General features: G+C 42.2%; 1 protein-coding gene across 5 annotated transcripts in view; it reads right to left on the bottom strand.

Annotated features, from left to right (window-relative positions):
* LOC137091666 (sucrase-isomaltase, intestinal-like) overlaps positions 1–18,669 on the bottom strand; it is a 55,178-nt gene that overhangs the window by 23,254 nt on the left and 13,255 nt on the right. For all 5 annotated transcript variants that reach the window (XR_010908117.1, XM_067456296.1, XM_067456297.1 and 2 more), the window contains 19 exons: positions 18,061–18,232; positions 17,072–17,188; positions 16,576–16,730; positions 12,258–12,342; positions 11,775–11,831; positions 11,494–11,618; positions 11,016–11,104; positions 10,245–10,294; positions 9,933–10,106; positions 6,392–6,541; positions 6,101–6,304; positions 5,723–5,877; positions 5,336–5,504; positions 4,249–4,345; positions 3,928–4,040; positions 3,619–3,744; positions 3,338–3,469; positions 3,041–3,160; positions 233–295 (listed from right to left, as the gene is read on the bottom strand). Coding sequence is in view for 4 of the 5 variants with exons in the window: in XM_067456296.1 (XP_067312397.1) it covers positions 233–295; positions 3,041–3,160; positions 3,338–3,469; positions 3,619–3,744; positions 3,928–4,040; positions 4,249–4,345; positions 5,336–5,504; positions 5,723–5,877; positions 6,101–6,304; positions 6,392–6,541; positions 9,933–10,106; positions 10,245–10,294; positions 11,016–11,104; positions 11,494–11,618; positions 11,775–11,831; positions 12,258–12,342; positions 16,576–16,730; positions 17,072–17,188; positions 18,061–18,232 (2,353 nt within the window). In the remaining variant the exon portion in view is untranslated. The remainder of the gene's footprint in view (positions 1–232; positions 296–3,040; positions 3,161–3,337; positions 3,470–3,618; positions 3,745–3,927; positions 4,041–4,248; positions 4,346–5,335; positions 5,505–5,722; positions 5,878–6,100; positions 6,305–6,391; positions 6,542–9,932; positions 10,107–10,244; positions 10,295–11,015; positions 11,105–11,493; positions 11,619–11,774; positions 11,832–12,257; positions 12,343–16,575; positions 16,731–17,071; positions 17,189–18,060; positions 18,233–18,669) is intronic.

The following is an 18,669-nucleotide window of genomic DNA, read 5'->3' as shown; positions in this document are numbered from 1 at the left end:
GTGCTCATTGGCTGTTGGTGCGTCTTCTGCACGCTGATTGGTTGATATATGATGTCACACTCAACTCTCTTGACTGCATTCTCAATTATAGCCCATTGTACTGATGAGTTCAGTATAGACTTGAAAATGGGGAACAAGAGCAAATATTTCCTGTCCTCTGAGAGGTAGAAAGAGAAAGAAAGTGATATACTGAGAAAGATAATGAAACAGAAGAAGAGAGAGAGGCAGATACCTTTACTTGAGTATCCCAGTCCAGAGAATTGTCCACAGTAACGTTGGGATAATCAGGCCACACCTGTGACAGACAGACACAACAGATACATCAGCGCTTCAGGATCAGTCCTGCTTTCAGTGCATGCCCACGGCATACTGTAGATGTCTGAAAACAGCAGATCAACATGCTCCAAACTCACCAAAACATCTCTTCAACTAAAGGGCCGTTCCAGGGGAAGTTTCACTGAATTCTTCCACCACCGTTTGAAAATAATTAGGGGTGTCCATGGTTAACCGATTGACCGATTAACCGTTAAAAATTGCATAACCGAGTGAAACATTTTGCTCGGTTAAGTGGCGTCAATGACGTGCTTTGAATTTAGTTGTAATATATGTTTGCACCCCTATAGACCGCCAGAGCGCTCCCAGACATTTGTAATATCCACAAGAAGAAGTCATGAGCAGCTTTCTAAGCGGGCAAAGAAAGCGTGGGAGCACTTTAAAAATGAGAGTGACGGGGCAAAATGCAAGTATTGCAATGCAGTGCTTACCGCATTCTTCAGGCTATAAGTCGCTCCGGAGTAAGAGTCGCATCAGTTAAAATATGCGTCATGAAGAGGAAAATAACACACGTCGCACTGGACTATAAGTCGCATTAGGGCAGAAGCAGAGCGGGAGCCGCACGCGCTGGGCATAACGGAGCAGAAGGAAGAAAGTTTGAAGTGAGAAACTTGTGAATGACTAGAGAAAAGCAGACGTTACTTTAACTGTAATGAAGAAAACAACAAAAGCTGATCGCGGACTGAAAGCAAGATGGCCAGAGCTGGAGGAACGAGTCCACAGATGCTTGAACTCTCTGCCGGGAGAGGCGCCGCCGCGCGAGACGAACGCTGTGGGAATCGATCTCGGCTGCATATTTTACTGCATGCCCTAATCATGACGGCGCCCTCGCGGCCGCTCGCATTGCTCGTGAACTGGAGCGCATCTCATCCTAATTTAACGAAACTCAGCGTACGCCTCGCAGACATGAAATATATCTTAGGAAACTTGAAATGTCTTTTAACAATTTAAAACGAAAAGAAATAGGCTACTCTCTGATTGTGTAATCCATGATGTGCATTTCTCTCTATAGGCGCGTTCACTACGGAGATGGCGGTCGTCAAACTAATAAGCTAATAATAACCCTGACGCACACTATGGTTAACCGAGTATTAACCGCTAAGGGCCTCGGTTAACGGTAAATGAAAAACTTGAAAACGAGCAGCCCTAAAAATAATCGACATAATTCTGCTTCATTCATCAGCAGATGAAACATCTCACTAGCTGCGTTTCCATTACAGATTCGCAAAAACACTTTTGCGATATTTCTTAAATGTCGATAAAAAACTGTTGCAAAAATGACAGCGTTTCCATAGCTGCAGTTATGCGACTAAAACATTATTTTCCCCTCGCGATAGATCACTCCACAATGATGGCACTTGGTAGGTTTGTATATCCCACCCACCGGTAGCCATTATTGGGTTACTTAAGCGGCACGGATATGAGGTGTGTGTGTGTGTGTGTCAGATCTGCTTCAAGGTCTTCATGATAATGTAGCATTTCTGTGTTTAGCATCCAGTATTCCTGTAATCCTATATTGTCTTTTATGAGTTTAATAAAGAACTCTGTCTCGTCTTCTCTCCAAACAAACCGAACCCATCATCTGTTAAAAAAGATCGACTGTTACGCACGCCAGGTTGACGCATATAGAGTAAAGCGAAATGTTTGAATTGTTTGTTTTTTTGTTTTGTTTTTTACCACTTTTGTTATTTTGGCTAGACATTTCGTTTGTTGGCATTTAATAAACTGTTTGTTTGTTTTTTAAATGAAGACCGCGTTTGGAGTGAGTGCATACAAAATAATTAGTTCCCTGAGTCCACAAATAAAAGTAGACAGTTTATAGTTTATAATTATGTCTTGAACTCATCTGTAGAGCTACAAATGGCAGAGTATTGTGAATTGTTTCCGCTGTCTTAAAGGAAGAAGGAAAAAATGAGAAAACACTGGCGCTTTTATCGGCCGTGGGTTAAAGAAAACAGCCAAACTACGAAACTAAATAGGCTACGTTTAGGACTAACATTAGCCTGTAATATTATTATTTTAATTTATATGTTGATTATGAAAAGTGAGCAGCGTGAGTAAGAATCGCAGTATGTTTGAGACCTGGGGAGTCACATGATTCTGATCACTTCGAGTTTTATTTTCTTAAAAAGTTTTACTTAGTTTTGTATAAATTGTATTTTTATTTTGATCGATGTTTCATCAATTAATTGGCTGTATATTAAATAAGAAACAAACTAAGATCGTCTGGGATGGTTTCCTCGGCCTTTGAGTAAGGCTGAGACTATAGGTTAGCTCTTTCTGTTTAAAACATGTATTGAATATATGTCTTAATTACAGTATATATAGCCTGTAGTCCTTATTAGGAGAAAATATGTCCTTTTAACTACATTATATCTTGTTATTACGACACAATTGAGTGTAAGATATAATATATAGGCCCTGTGTTGCAGCAATGCGTCACCGCACCTGTAAATGCGAAAAAACGTTTCCATTGCAGTTTTGCAAAAATGTCCTTTTTCGAATCGCCTGAAAGACCACCTCATGAGAGCGGAAAAACTTTTTTGCGATATATGGGAGTTTTTGCGAAATTGCCGCGTTTCCATTGGGCGTATTTTCAATTCGCAATTTCAATTTGAAGGGTAATGGAAACGCGGAGACGCAGAGAACAAAACTGAGGTACTGACTCAGATCTCTGTATGTTCCTCTTCCTCTGCGTTTGGCATACCTTTCCCCACACGATGTCGTCGCTGAGCTCACGAGGCCATCTGATGAAAACGTCTTTTTCAATCCCGCTGTCAAACGCAGGGTAGGAGCCTTTAGTCTCATTGGCCGCTATAGCCGGGTCCTGAAGCACAAGAACAAATAAAGCATGCGGTTTTGCTACAAAATACTTTGGACTGCATGTTTCTGGCCAAACTGACATCAGACTACATACATCTATATTTATAAGCTGATCCCATTACAACATCCTTTACCATTTTGTGGAAATAATTCATTTGATCCAGTAATTGAGAATTGCTACCAAAATGAAGATGAAGCGCATCCCCTCGGCCCTCATGCGGTCCACCAGAGCCGGCAGTCCCTTGAAGTTCACTTTGTCCAGCGTAAAGTCCATCTGCCTCTCCATGTAGTCAATGTCTGAATACTGAACATCCTTTGAGGGATCACAGGTCAAACATTAGGATCATTAAACTATTGACCAATGCATGTTCTGAAGGCCGGTGAGTTACATCAGGTGTTTACTGCTGCGTTCAGCTGCAGACTGACAGACACACGTGCACAATAAAAGATGAGAGCGCTTACATAAGGTATTTTAGCAGCTTTCATGCCGTTGTAAAGATCTGCGATCTCCGCATCATTGGCGTAGCCGTAGCGACAAAGCTGGAATCCAAGCGACCAATAGGCTGGAAGAACCGGGCGGCCGATCATCTGTCAAACAAAACGCACAAACCGAGAAAATATTTTACATTTTAGAACATAAATATTCAAGTGGCTTAAGAGAATCGACTGCCCCCTTCTGTCACGCTTCATTTGGATATGTATGCATGGGAGTTTTCCAATGTCATTTTGTGGGTATGCTTAGATTGAGTACACACACACACACACACACACCTCAGTGTACTGCTGGACCACAGCTTCTGGAGTGGGTCCCATCACCATGTAGAAGTCCAGGATGCCTCCGATGGTGCAGTAGGTCAGAGCCGGAGTCGGCAGGAAGGTCACATCTAAGAGCAGAACAAGCAGAACAGAGAAAGGGATTCATCTTCACTGGACTCAGTGTGTCGCCTCAGCTCACAGAGAGCCTCAACCCTGCTAAAGATGGATTTAGGCTGGCCTCAGAGCCTTCAGCACAGGATGTGGCCACCGAGACACGTGTGTGTGTGTGTGTGTGTGTGTGTGTGTGTGTGTGTGTGTGTGTGTGTTTGAACTCACCCATGGCATTGCTGTTGAGCAGCAGGACGCCGTGAGCATTTCTTGATTTCTCCAGACCCATGTAGAAGGGATGGACTCCATAACTGTTCAGTTTAAACTACAGATGGATGAAGAGAAAGAGGTCAGAGTTTGAGTTTGTGATGTGATCTCAGTTGTCCTCAGTGTAAAACACACAATTAAGTGTTTATGAGAGACTTTTATTTGGCAAAAACCCTGTAAATCTCATTTCTCTGTTCTAATTATGGTATATATATTATGGTTGTTGCCTTAAAATTAATAATGCATTTAACCTACGTTGAGTGAATGAATGAATGAACGAACTAACTAGCGAACGAACGAACGAATGAATGAATGAATGAATGAATGAGGCCTACATTTTTTTGGTGACTAATATGAAGCAGGGCAACAACTCACTGTGTGATTATGTCTAAATGCAATTGGAATGAGCCTAAAATTCAAGATATTGGGGCAAAAAAAAGTAGTCTCATATTTATATTATATAATTAAGCAATATCACACGAGTCCCATATAGCATGAATGCCAATGTGATATTGATTTTATTCAACAGTTCAATAAATAAGTTAATAGTGTGTTATATTTTAGACACACTATTGTCTGGTTTTGCTCAATTTTGCACATGGAAACATTTCTTATAAAGCCAGAGGAGAACTGTTGAGCATCTCTGAGCAACACACGGTGGTGTTTCGTTTCTGAATGAATCTGTGTTTGGAACAAATCGTGTATATATAATATGAAGGTAATCGATGTATTTTGAGCTGAATTTTCAGCATTATTACTGCAGCCTTCAGTGACACATGCTTCAGGATATGCTGATCAGGAAACATTTCTGATTATTATCAATACTGAAAATAAGTGTGCTCCTTGATATTGTTGAAATCCTGCTACTTTTTCAGGACTTCATGACAAACAAAAAAAAAAAAAAAAAAAAAAAAAAAATATATATATATATATATATATATATATATTTAGTCCCAGTGATTCTGCTCTGACTGGTCAGACTGTAATGGGATGTGATATCGCTGTGTGTTATCTCTCGTAAAACATCAGCGCTGGCTCTGCAACTCACCCCTGGAGGCTGGTCTTTGGCGAACAGGCCGTATGTGTGATAGTTGAGGTCATGTTTGTAGCTGGGGTGCTCCGTTTCACCAAAACCATAGACATAGTTTGAGGGGAGGCGTGTGGAGATCTGAAGGAACTGATCGGAGAAGGTGAGCCCTGGCACTGCAGAGTCCCATCTGGAGAAAAAGAGCTTTAACCCAACATCGAGAACACTGAAAAATAACTTCCTTTCATTAAGAGGGTGAACTGCGCTTTTGTAGTCCTCTCAGAAAACACTAAAAGTGCACCATAGTGAAAACTAGTTATCAGAGTAATTGAGGTGTATGAGAGTAATTATCAGAGTAATTGAGGTGTAAGAGAGGAATTATCAGAGTAATTGAGGTGTATTACTCACATGATTTCTTCGGAGCCCTTTCTGATGACTTGGATCCCGAATGGCTTGTGCTGGACCTGAACCCTGTACAGTCGCTTGTTTTCCTCCATCTCTGGTTTGGCCGGCAGCTCGAGGGGAACGGGGACCTCGTAGCGAGCGCTGGCTGGGTCAAAGATCTAGATCAACAAGTGTTGAATGTATGCATTTACTTTAATTCTTATTTCTTAAACAAGCTCAACAATAGAGCATGGCTCTAGCAACGCCAAGAGAAGGCATTACCAAAGCATCCCTTAAATGCAATGTAAGACGCTTTGGATAAAAGCGTCTCCCTAATGCATGAATGTCAATGCTATATTCAGTCATTGTCTTGGTCTTAATCCTAAATTTAGAGAAGCGTACCTTCCAGCGCAGGCTTTTCCCACTGAGGTATGTGATTTCCACACGGAGCTTGTTGACATCTCGAGATTGAGAGCGTTGGCTTGGGAAATCGGTATTGCGCTCTATATCTACGACGATGCCGCTCGCTGTTTGAACCATGTTGGTGGTGACGTAGCCGTGGGTTTGGGCGTAATAACACCAGGGCTCGTTGGGAATATCTGAAGGCTATAAATGTGTTGAATCGCATTAGAACAGTAACAGGAAAGACACACTTCAGATCAAGTGTTGAATACTGAATCTCTTCTCTCTCACCTCCCAGATGCAGCCGCGGGCTTCACATTTGGCCTGATCAGAACCCGCTTCAGGGTGACAGTCGAAGTGCCTAGAGTTTGGGAATTTGGCCTCCCAGTTGACGGTGTAGTCCTTCCCCAGTTCCAGCTCCAGATTTCGGAGATACATCACCTAGCAGACCAGATATAAATCACGCGTATATCAATATTTCAAGCTTCGTTCGGGTGACGGCAGTGCTGTAATTTTGTTTTTAGACCACGAGATCAACAATGTCACTAAAGAAGTGTGTTTCTGGTGTAAGGGAAAGATCAGCTTGCTCGGCTTCCCAAATAACCCAGAGTTAAGGGAACAGGGGATGCAGTTTGTGTTTCTGGTGTTCTGCAGGTGTGTGTGTTTGTTCCTGGTCATGAGTGGAAACTGCAGGCGGTGAGTGAAACTGCATCAAATGCCTGTTTTATTGGCAATTGGCATGTAAATGCAGTGTTGGGTAAGTTACTCTAAAAAAGTAATTAATTACTAGTTACTAATTACATCTTCAATAGTGTAATTAGATTACTGTACAAATTACTCTCTCCAAAAAGTATTTAATTACTTTTTACTAATTACTTTTTAATTACTTTCTAAATCAACCCTCGAGTTAAGCAATTCAAGGTTAGACATGAAACGGCTCTTAATTCATTCAAATACATAATATAAAACTACAAAAAATTACTCTTATGAACTGACCAAAGTATTACAAATGTGAGAAGGATACATAAAAACATGCATTTTAAAGTTAGACTTTAAATGTTGATGTTAATTCCACTATTGAATTATGTATAATTATATTTAGTATTAAGTTCAATTACATCAGAAGTAACTGTAATTAAATTCCAGAAAAAATAAGAGTAATCCCTTACTTTACTTTTTCAAGGGAAAAGTAATTAAATTACAGTAACTAATTACTTAGTAACTAGTTACACCCAACACTGCGTAAATGCATATAATGTGAACAACACCAACGGATAGTGTGTGTGTGTGTGTGTGTGTGTGTGTGTGTGTGTGTGTGTGTGTGTGTGTGTGTGTGTGTGTGTGTGTGTGTGTGTGTGTGTGTGTGTGTGTGTGTGTGTGTGTTTAGCTCTGCCCACTGCACGCCTCCACGAGCTCGGCTGTTTTCAGAAAAAATCAGTCAGTGTATTAGTCTAGAAATCTAGACGCACCCTAGCGGCAGCAAATCTAATTTGCCGCGAGTGTGGTCTAGCAACTCTCCATTGGATTGTGATCAGGAAAAATCAAACTCTGGTCTTGGCTTTTGCCGTGACTCTGGAAGAGTTGGAGTAAAGCTTTTCTCTGAGAAAAAACAAAGAACGGCACTGAAGTCATTCTGAAGAAGGGAAGATGTGTTCGAGTTTAGCCGACCGGATACGGCGAATGTTTAATCAGTCAGCTCCGCTTCACCTTCGTTGCTCTGGTTGGTGTAGCGCTATCCTATCGCGTGCAGAGGGAGTTTGACAGACAGCCGTTTATCCGCCCCCGCGGATTGAGCCGTCAATGGGGAGTTTCCTGGCCAAACGTCTTGATGTGGCTCCGGCTTGTCAGGCTAAAGTGTATCTGAATTTTATAAATATGATAAACTAAAGACTCTTGTGTGATATGAAGGATCAACACGACTCTATAGATCCTCAAAAATAACACGAGACTGGCAGAAACTGTGAGTGTTATGATGTCATTCATAATATCACATTATATGATTCATACAGTATCTGTTCATTATGTTATTCTCTCTACATTTTATATCATGTGATATTATTTAAAGATGCAATAGCATCCTGTAATGTGAAGTTAATGTGAACATTATATCAAAATCGACCCTATTTAATTTATATTCCTGGTCTCAATGTGCATTATACCATTCTAGGGTCCATTCTAGCACCTCTCCTCTTTAACCTGTATATGCTGCCACTGAGCCAAATAATGAAAAAGAACAATATTGCTGACCACAGCTATGCTGACGACACCCAGCTCTACTTAGCACTGTCACCTAATGACTACAGCCCCATTGACTCCCTGTGCAAATGCATTGATGAAGTTAACAACTGGATGTGCCAAAACTATCTTCAGTTAAACAAAGACAAAACCGAAATCACTACATTTGGAAACAAAGATGAAATTGTCAAGGTGAACGCGTATCTTGAGGCTAAAGGCCTGATAACAAAAAATCAAGTCAGGAATCTTGGAGTGATTTTGGAGTCAGACCTGAGTTTCAGTAGTCATGTCAAAGCAATAACTAAATCAGCATACTATCATCTGAAAAATATTGCAAGGATTAGACGTTTTGTCTCCAGGCAAGACTTAGAGAAACTGGTTCACGCTTTCATCACCAGTAGGGTGGACTATTGTAATGGCCTTCTCACTGGCCTTCCCAAAAAGACCATTAGACAGCTGCAGCTCATACAGAACGCTGATGCCAGGATTGTGAGCAGAACCAGAAAATATGACCATATCACACCAGTCCTCAGGTCTTTACACTGGCTTCAGTTACATCTAGGATCGACTTTAAAGTACTATTACTTGTTTATAAATCACTCAATGACCTAGGACCTCAATACATCGCAGATATGCTGATTAAATACAAACCCAACAGATCACTCAGATCAGCAGGATCAAGTCAGTTAGAAATACCAAGAGTTCACTCAAAGCAAGGAGAGTCTGCCTTTAGCTATTATGCCAGCCGTAGTTGGAACCAGCTTCCTGAACAGATCAGATGTGCTCCAACAGTAGCCACATTCAGATCCAGACTCAAAACACATCTGTTCAGCTGAGCATTTACTGAATGAGCTCTGAGCACTGTATGTCCGACTGATCGCACCCTATCTTATCTCTTTATTCTTTTTATAATTGTTTTAGTTTACCTTTGTTCTTATCTCTGGTTATTGTTATTTTATATGTTCTTTTGAGTTGAATATGATGAGTGAAAACTGGGTTTGATGGAAATAGTAAGTTTGACAATAAGGTTTGAGTGTGTGTAAATCTGTGGAGGGTATGATGAGTGAGTAAGGGTTTAACAAGAAGGTTTCTGAGTAAAAGTCAGGAAATAGTGATTAAAATGGATGTTATGAACGTGTTTGAGAAAGAAATGAATGAGAGGTGCTCTAATAAAGATGGTACATGTATGTAGGCTGTAAACTGAAGAATGTTTATTTTTATATCAGACCATTATTGTGGATCTGACCGTTTTATTTTATTTTATCTTATTTTTTTTTATTATTATTATTTTTTTGAATTACTATTATTTACAACTGTTTTTAACTATGCTTGTTTTTAATTCTTTATTCGTCCATATGGTATTCTTTTTTTCTCATGCATTTGTTACCACTGTTTTAATTAATTTCTATGTAAAGCACTTTGAATTGCCATTGGGTATGAAATGTGCTATACAAATAAACTTGCCTTGCCTATACCTATTTCTGTTGGGTGTGGAACATCCTATTTCAACCCAAATCAGTAAAATAGGTCAGAAACACAGTTTCATATTGACTTTGGTGGTGAATAGGAAACTCTTTCATGTTAAAACTAAGATTACCTTCTTGCTGTAATCGTAGTGAAGCTGGGACTCGGACAGAGCGTCGGTGGTGATGCCGTCAGACACGAGCACAGAGGCTGGAGCCGCGCTCACTCCCATCACTGTGATGTTCTCAAACCTCAGGCTGTTCGGGTCCGTGTAGCCGTTGTGGGCAACGTGCATTGTCAAGACATCCTGATCCAGAAGAAAAATATCAGATATTACTGCAGATTACTGTTAAATATGCCATAAAAAATATCTAAATCTTGCTTTTTGGACATACAATGCTATCTAAAATCAAACAAACAGAAATGTGGCGTTAGGAAGACGTACATTAGCCACGGAAAACTGGTACCGAATGTAGGAGCCGGATGAAACTGTATCTAAGAAAAAGAAAGAAACAAATCAACACAAGTCACACAGGTGTTATCTGTTTTTTGAGTAGATCTATTTAGGCTCTATAATGGGGCTCAATAATAAGGATGAATTGGAAAATGTTTTATATAAATGTATCTGTCATGGGGTTAAATTACAGCTGTTTTTGCAAATTAAAAATATTTCAATGAAATATAAATACAAGGTTCCATTTCTTAAAGAAACACGCCACTTTTTTTAAAAAATAGGCTCATTTTTCATCTCAACAATTTTTTCTGTCGGCCTTAGTACACGATGTAACTAAAGAAGAGTTTTAAATAGGAAAAATATTGCAAGTAGAGTATATTTAGCAAGATGCTAACGGTCTAATCAGAATCAATGGATTATGCTAAGCTATGGTAAAAGTGCTACCGCCAGACCCGGAGATTGGCTGAATGGGTCCAAAAACGGTAAAACTCAACTGTTTAACTTTAGGGGGGAGGGAAAATTAGCCTTTTTTTTTTTTAAGTGGCATGTTCCTTTAACATTCGCTAACTACATTAGTTAACATGAAATTATGCGAGATACTTCTAATGCATTCATTAATCTTGAATCTTGGTTAAAATTGACAAGTACATTATTAAAATCCAAAGTTGTATCGGTTAATATTATTTAATGAACCTGAGCTAACAGAAACCAACAATGAAAAGGTGTTCAACTTTAAATTAATAGCAAGTCCCTCCAAAATACCTCGAGACTCTCCGTCATCCCAGAAGAGCTCGCCTGAGGCGGTCTTGTTGTCATCGAGTGCGACGATCAGGCCCATGGGAAGACGTCGGCTGAGGAAACACAACTTTCATCACGCAAATGTACAACGTTTTTAAAAGAAACTCAAGAGCAGGCAGAAAATGGACACAGGTGTACAAAAACACACACACCAAAAATATTTGTTTGTTCTCAGCATCATATTATACTCAGTTTGCATTATTAACCATCATGTTATAGTGATGCTGTGAATCATCTTTCAGCTGCTCTGAATGGTTGTCATTCATATTCTATCATAATTCAAATAAGACTATAATACATTTTCCACAAAACAGCAAAACACACTTTGTTTTGTTGGGTATTTAGATGTAACAGCGGATTGACTGGATTTAGTGGTAGTGCATGGGTTAATATGAGCTTTTTATTGTATTTTAGGGGAACTCTACAGGTTTCCCATCATTACCTGTATGTAGTGGTGACATCTGGTCTCTGGACAGGCAGAATGGCTCCGCCTCTCAGGTGTAAACCAAGTTTATCAGCGGGCAGGTTCAAGGAAACTTTGGCTTTGCGATCTGTAATCCTTACCTCCTACATAACAAACCAAAAACTGCACTGTCTGTCTGTCTGTCAATCAATCAATCAATCAATCAAACAATCAATCAATCAATCAAACCATCCATCCATATTATTCTATAATATATCAGTATATGTTGATTGTCTTGTGGTGCAAGAGGATGGTCTTACCTTCTCAAAGTCATACCAGACGGCATCAGGGATATAGGCCTCCACAGTTTCAACACCCTAAACAAGCAAACAAGAAGTACAATCAGCAAAACATGACAAACTTTATTTTGATGCTTTAATAATGAGCATTTTTCATTAAACTAAAGGGCAGACCATCATGGGTGGTCATTTTTCAGATAAATATGGTCCTCCTGTCCTTTCAGAAGATTCAGAAAGATTTGAGCGAGATATTGGAGAATAAAAAGTTGACAGAAGGGGAAGCAGCAAGGGAACCTAAAGAAAGTCTGAGCTGAAATATAAAAATTAAAGAATGATTTTGACATAGAAAATCATGTGTGTGTGTGTGTGTGTGTGTGTGTGTGTGTGTGTGTGTGTGTGTGTGTGTGTGTGTGTGTGTGTGTGTGTGTGTGTGTGTGTGTGTGTGTGTGTGTGTGTGTGTGTGTGTGTGTGTGTGTGTGTGTGTGTGTGTGTGTGTAAACTCACAGGATCCAGCACAGGTGTGATGAGTAGATGTGCTCCCCACAGGAACTGCTTGTGCACTCCCCAGGTTTCACTGTCGGAATAGAATCTGCAGAGCGAGAAACATCTCGGTTATGTATGGTAACCCTCGTTCCCTGAAGGGCACCGATGATCTGGGATCACTTATATGAGCCCTATCAGCTTCGAGATAGAGAAAAGGGCCAATGAACATTTGTGTACGTGCTTTGCACATCGCACCCGCCCCGCGGTGCGGGTATAAAGCGGAAGCGATCGCCACGCACTGTTGTTTTTCACTGAGGAGCCGAACTAGTGACTTGTCCTGCAGTGATGGTACAGCAACTGTGGCGAAGAGACGTGCGTCTCTGTTCCCTCCTTCAGGGAATGAGGGTTACCATACGTTACCGAGACGTTCCCTTTCAGTCGGTCACGTTCGTCGTACGTCGGATATCACCGACGGATTGGGATCCCTTTGGAAAACGCAACAGTTACTAACACTTCCAACGCCCTGCGATAAGCCCCTCAGACCCCGCAGGGAGAGTCACACTGCTGTTTCTCAAGACCCACTTAGCCGCCTATTGGATAACGCTGGGAAAGCATGCCTGGGAGGGCCGTTGCGGAAGCCACATCATGCCCAGAGGGAGTTACCATGTGGAGAATGCATGAATGGACTGGCCATGGGAAGTACAACATACAAAAGTCCCAGGGGTTGCCCCGGCCATTATAGGCAGGGGGGCAACACCAGGCTGAGACGCCAGAGCGGGCTCTGCCGAGGGAAAGAGGGAGCCGTACCGTGGAAGAATACACATATGGGACCCCCGTGGGGGTTACAACATATGGAACCCAGCCTAACACAAGTTCCACCAATGCATACAAGTGTTAGACCTGCCGTCAGACACTCTGCCACGTCTGACAAACGCGGGTTGCGGAGGACTCGACAGGGTTCGCCATTCAACTCGACTGGAGCATATAACAGCACGTATCCGTTCCATGGGGAAGCAAGTGGCGCAGCAAGCCAACACTAGAACAGGTACTTCAGGGTTACTGGCTTTGGGAAGTGAGCACACGGGGAGATACAGGTTCTACACGTAAGCTATAAAACCTAGCGAAAGTGTTTGGTGTCGCCCAGCCCGCAGCTCTACAAATATCTGTCAGCAAGGCGCCACGAACCAGCGCCCAGGACCACATCCCTGGTGGAGTGGAATCTAACCCCGAGCGGGCAGGGCACGTCTTGGGATTCTTACGCCAAGACAATGGAATTCACTATCCAGTGGCCTCCGTAACAGACGAAGAGCTGCTCTGAGATCCTAAAGCCAGGGCTTGGTCTGCCTCCTCCGAAGGCAGCGCTTGCAGGCTCACCACCTGGTCCTGGAAAGGAGTGGTTCTGAACCTTGGGCACATTTCCAGGCCGGGGTCTCAGGATCACGTGAGAGTTGTCCGGCCCGAACTCCAGGCACGATTCGTTGACTGAAAATGCGACGAATCGGTAAAAACCCCTACCCTCTTGATAGAAGCCAATGCAGTCAGGAGTACTGTTTACAGAGACAGAATTTTTAACTCAGCTCTACAGTGTGGTGAGCACCAGAGTTAAGTAACAAAAGGGTATAGAGGGAGGGCGAGGTGGATTTAGTCTCCTCGCCCACCTCAGGAACATGACGATTAGGTCGTGCCTCCCTAAGGACTTTCCACCTACCAAATCATGGTTAGCGGCGATAGCGGCAACATAAACTTTGAGGCTCCAACCCGTCTTGTAGAAAAGAAAGCACTGAACCGAGCAAACATCTTTGGGGGTTCCAGTCGACGAACAGGTTTCACTTCAATGAATAGAGGTGCCTCGTAGAGGGTGCTCTAGCAGAAGTGATGGTGTCTAACACAGCCTGTGCCAGAGGATGTCCCAGCTGTGAGTCAGGAGGTCCTTCCTCAGAGGAATGGGCCAAGGAGGTGCTGTCCTGAGGAGCACTAGTTCCGAGAACTAAGTCCTGTTGGGCCAATACGGAGCTACCAACAGGACCTACTCCTCGTCCTCCCTGACCTTGCACAGAGTCTGCATGAGAAGGCTCACTGGGGGAAACGCATACTTGCAGAAGGCCCCGGGGCCAGCTGTGTGCCAGGGCATCCGTGCCGAGGGTCCCCTCGGTCAGGGAATAAAACAACTGGCAATGGACCGTGTCCGGGGCAGCAAACACGTCTACTTGTGTGGTCCCAAAGCGGCTCCATATCAGCTGGACCACCTGGGGATGGAGTCTCCACTCTCCCGGGAGCACTGGCTGTCGTGAGAGCTCGTCGGCCGCACGATTGAGCAGGCCTGGAATATGAATGGCACGAAGCGACCTCAGATGCTTCTGACTCCATAAGAGGCGGTGGCGGGCGAGTTGTGACATGCGACAGGAGCGTAGACCACCCTGTTAGTTGATGTACGCAACGGCCGCAGTGCTGTCCGTATGGACCAGAACATGCTTGCCATGTAGCGGCGTTTTGAAGGGGCCCAGCACAAGACGAACTGTTAACAACTCCAGGCAATTAATATGCCATTGCAGTTGAGTCTATGTCCACAGACCCGAAACTGCAAGCCCGTTGTATGTGGCACCCCAGCCGGTGGATGAGGCATCCGTGGAGACAATCGCATGCCTCGACACTAGGGGCACGCCTGCCCATAGAAATGATGGGTACGAAGGGTCATTGGCCTGTTTTCTATATCTCGAAGCTGATAGGGCTCATAGAAGTGATCCCAATTTGTCGGTCACGTTTGACGTACGTCGGACGTCACCGACAAATTGAGATCACTTCTATGAGCCTGAAAAGGAACACTACTTATAAAGTAGAAAGTGACTCTCCAAATTCACACACACACACACACACACACACACACACACACACACACACACACACACACACACACACACACACACACAAACACACACACACACACACACACACACACACACACACACACACACACACACACATATATATACTCTGTCCATAGGACAACAATCAGTCGTATACTGCACAAATCTGGACTTTATGGAAGAGTGGCAAGAAGAAAGCCATTTCTTAAAGATATCCATAAAAAGTGTCGTTTAAAGTTTGCCACAAGCCACCTGGGAGACACACCAAACATGTGGAAGAAGGTGCTCTGGTCAGATGAAACCAAAATTGAACTTTTTGGCAACAATGCAAAACGTTATGTTTGGCGTAAAAGCAACACAGCTCATCACCCTGAACACACACCATCCCCACTGTCCAACATGGTGGCGGCAGCATCATGGTGTGGGCCGGCTTTTCTTCAGTAGGGACTGGGAAGATGGTTAACATTGATGGGAAGATGGATGGAGCCAAATACAGGACCATTCTGGAAGAAGACCTGATGGAGTCTACAAAAGACCTGAGACTGGGACGGAGATTTGTCTTCCAACAAGACAATGATCCAAAACATAAAGCAAAATCTACAATGGAATGGTTCAGAAATAAACATATCCAGGTGTTAGATTGCCAAGTCAAAGTCCAGACCCGAATCCAATCGAGAATCTGTGGAAAGAACTGAAAACTGCTGTTCACAAACGCTCTCCATCCAACCTCACTGAGCTCCAGCTGTTCTGGAGGAGGAATGGGCAAACATTTCAGTCTCTCGATGTGCAAAACTGATAGAGACAGACCCCAAGAGACGTACAGCTGTAATCGCAGCAAAAGGTGGCGCTACAAAGGGTTAACTTAAGGGGGACGAATCACACGCCCAATTTTTCAGTTTTAATTTGTTAAAAAAGTTTGAAATCTCCAATAAATTTCGTTCCACTTCATGATTGTGTCCCACTTGTTGAATCTTCACAAAAATTACAGTTTCATATCATTATGTTTGAAGCCTGAAATGTGGCAAAACTTCAAAAAGTTCAAGGGGGCCGGATACTTTCGCAAGGCACTGTATAGGAAAGTGTATTTATTCCTGAATTTTCAGTCTTCAGTCTCACATTTCTAAGGATTCTTTGATGAATACATTTTAAAAAGAATAGCCTTCATTTGAAATAGAAACATTTTGTTTTTAGTGTCTTTCCAATCACTTTTGATCAGTTAAATGCATCCTTGCTGAAAAAAGTATGTTTTTTTCTTTTTCCTTTTTAACATCTTAACTTTGTACAGTGGTGGATTTAGTAAAAATAATTGAGCTAATTATACTCAAAACCTATTGTTTTTTTTTTGTTTGTTTTTTGTTTTTTTATTCTTCATTCACCTGATTTTATTTTATCATGAGATACCTCATAAAGAAATACATTAGAAGTTCCTGAACAGAAAGAAACAGTGGAGCTGTTCCAGAAGCTTCTGCACTCACTCATGCATCATGGGCCGCACTACAGTCTCTCCGCTGACGTGAGCCCTGTAGAACAGAGTGTAGAGGTACGGCAGGAGGCTGTAGCGGATCTGCAGGTAATGCCTGGAGCTCTGCATCAGGAGAGAGTCTGCGCCGTATGAGGCAGGGTCCTGGTCCTGGCAGAAAGGAACACAAAACTACTCAGGAAAAGCAAAGGATGGATCCTGATGATATGTTCTTCATGCTGGAGCCGTGGAATTATTGCTCTCTGAATAAAAGCTAAAATCTTTGTCTAATTTCACTAAGAATTTCATTTTCCATTCATCCATCTGCCATCCATCACTCCATCTGCCAATGGAGTGAGAAAATAATCTTAATTTAAACAGAAAACAATAAAAGCATTTTTTGCAGTGTTAAAGAGAGAGGTCACGTTTGTAGTTCAGTGCGCTGACATTGGGCCTGAAACACAACACAGATGTTCAAAGACTCTTCTGGGTGTTTAAAGAGCCGCACATACTTTGAACCCTTGAGCGTTGTGGTTTCGGCTGAAGGGGTAAAATGCACCAACTTGCATCCAACGCCTGCAAAGCTCCTCCGACGAGTCGTCGAAGAACCCACAGATGTCTGCACCAATCTGCAGAAGAACATCATTAGATTCAAATCATTCTTTATTTTCTCATGTTTCTCCAAAAATAGGCAATTAAATTCAGATTAAATGGAGATTCCACTAATTTGCATATTAAAGACTCCAGCAATCTGATAAATGTCTCCATAGAGCATCAGACGAGATCAAAAACATCTCAAAAAGTGAAGTCCTTCTCTTCCAAGACCTGAAGAAATATCTCAATTGTCTTTATTTTTACATTTTATAAGCAATTTTAGGTGAAAGATCAGCTACTTAAAGAGGTCAAGAGTGAGAATCTCCTTAGCTTTCAGTTGTTTCTCCCAGGCGACAGGGAGAAAATATTTTTGAAGAATATGGGAAAGCGAACAGTTGATGAACCTCATTGACTTCCATAGTAGGAAAAAAAATATTATGGAAGTAAATTGTCTGGTTTCCAACATTCTTCTAAGTATCTCTTTTCGTGTTCAACAGAAGAAAGAAACTCATGCAGGTTTGGAACAACTTGAGGGCAAGTATATGATGACACAATTTTAATTTCGGAGTGAACTATCCCTATAAGTTGAGAGTTTTGCTGAAGTCTCCTTGTTTTTAGATGTTTCTCTTGAGAAAAAGACAAAGTTGTCTACATAAAAGATATTACCAATGTTCACACTTTGCTCAGATTTGCAAAGTCTGTATTTGTGTCTTACATCTGAGACTATGATAAATTAATTGGTTGAGTCAGCTTGTCAATGTTAACTTCAATTCATGTCCAGATGCCTTCTCATTCAACTACTCAATCAAAAGCAAACGCTTTCAGTGTCTCTCAGTGGGGCTGTTGTGTTCTGAGGTAAGACTAGTGTCTACTGTGGTTTACCCATGTTTGGAGCCAAACCACTTACATAAGGGATTCCAAAGAGGTTAAACTCCAGCATGCCGGGAATCGCCCACTTAATGTCATTCCAGGTGGCGGCATTGTCACCCAACCAGTGGCCTGCGTACTTGCCCACCCCAGGGAAGGAAGAGCGGGTGAAAACCATGGAACGGTTCGTCCCAAACACGGCTCTTGATGCCCTGGAAGCAGAAGCAGGATATTAGAGAGGTATAGGGACTGATGGAACCACAATATAATGACATCAAGGAGGGTGTTAGAAAGACACAAAGTGAAGTTGGGTGGCCTAGGAAAGCATAGAGATGACAAACACACAGACAGACAACTCTGTTGTGATGTTAATCTGTATTAATCATTCTGACAAGAGTCAAATGCTGCATCGGCCAATCATAACAGAGATTATTTGCATACAGAATGTGGAAAAACCAGAGCTGCATCTGAAATCGAATACTTCTCTACTATATAGTATGCGAAAAACAGTACGCCACAGAGTAGTATGTCCGAATTCATAGTATCCGAAAAACAGTAGGAGAAAAGTGGCCGGATGACCTACTACTTCTGCCGAGGTTCGATGGACACTTTACTATCCCATGAGGCAACGGGAGACGATTAATGAATG

Source organism: Pseudorasbora parva, chromosome 10 (assembly GCF_024679245.1).
Source record: "Pseudorasbora parva isolate DD20220531a chromosome 10, ASM2467924v1, whole genome shotgun sequence".
NCBI lineage: Eukaryota > Metazoa > Chordata > Actinopteri > Cypriniformes > Gobionidae > Pseudorasbora > Pseudorasbora parva.
The sequence above is the reverse complement of the archived record's forward strand: the minus strand, read 5'-3'. Positions and strand labels throughout refer to the sequence as shown.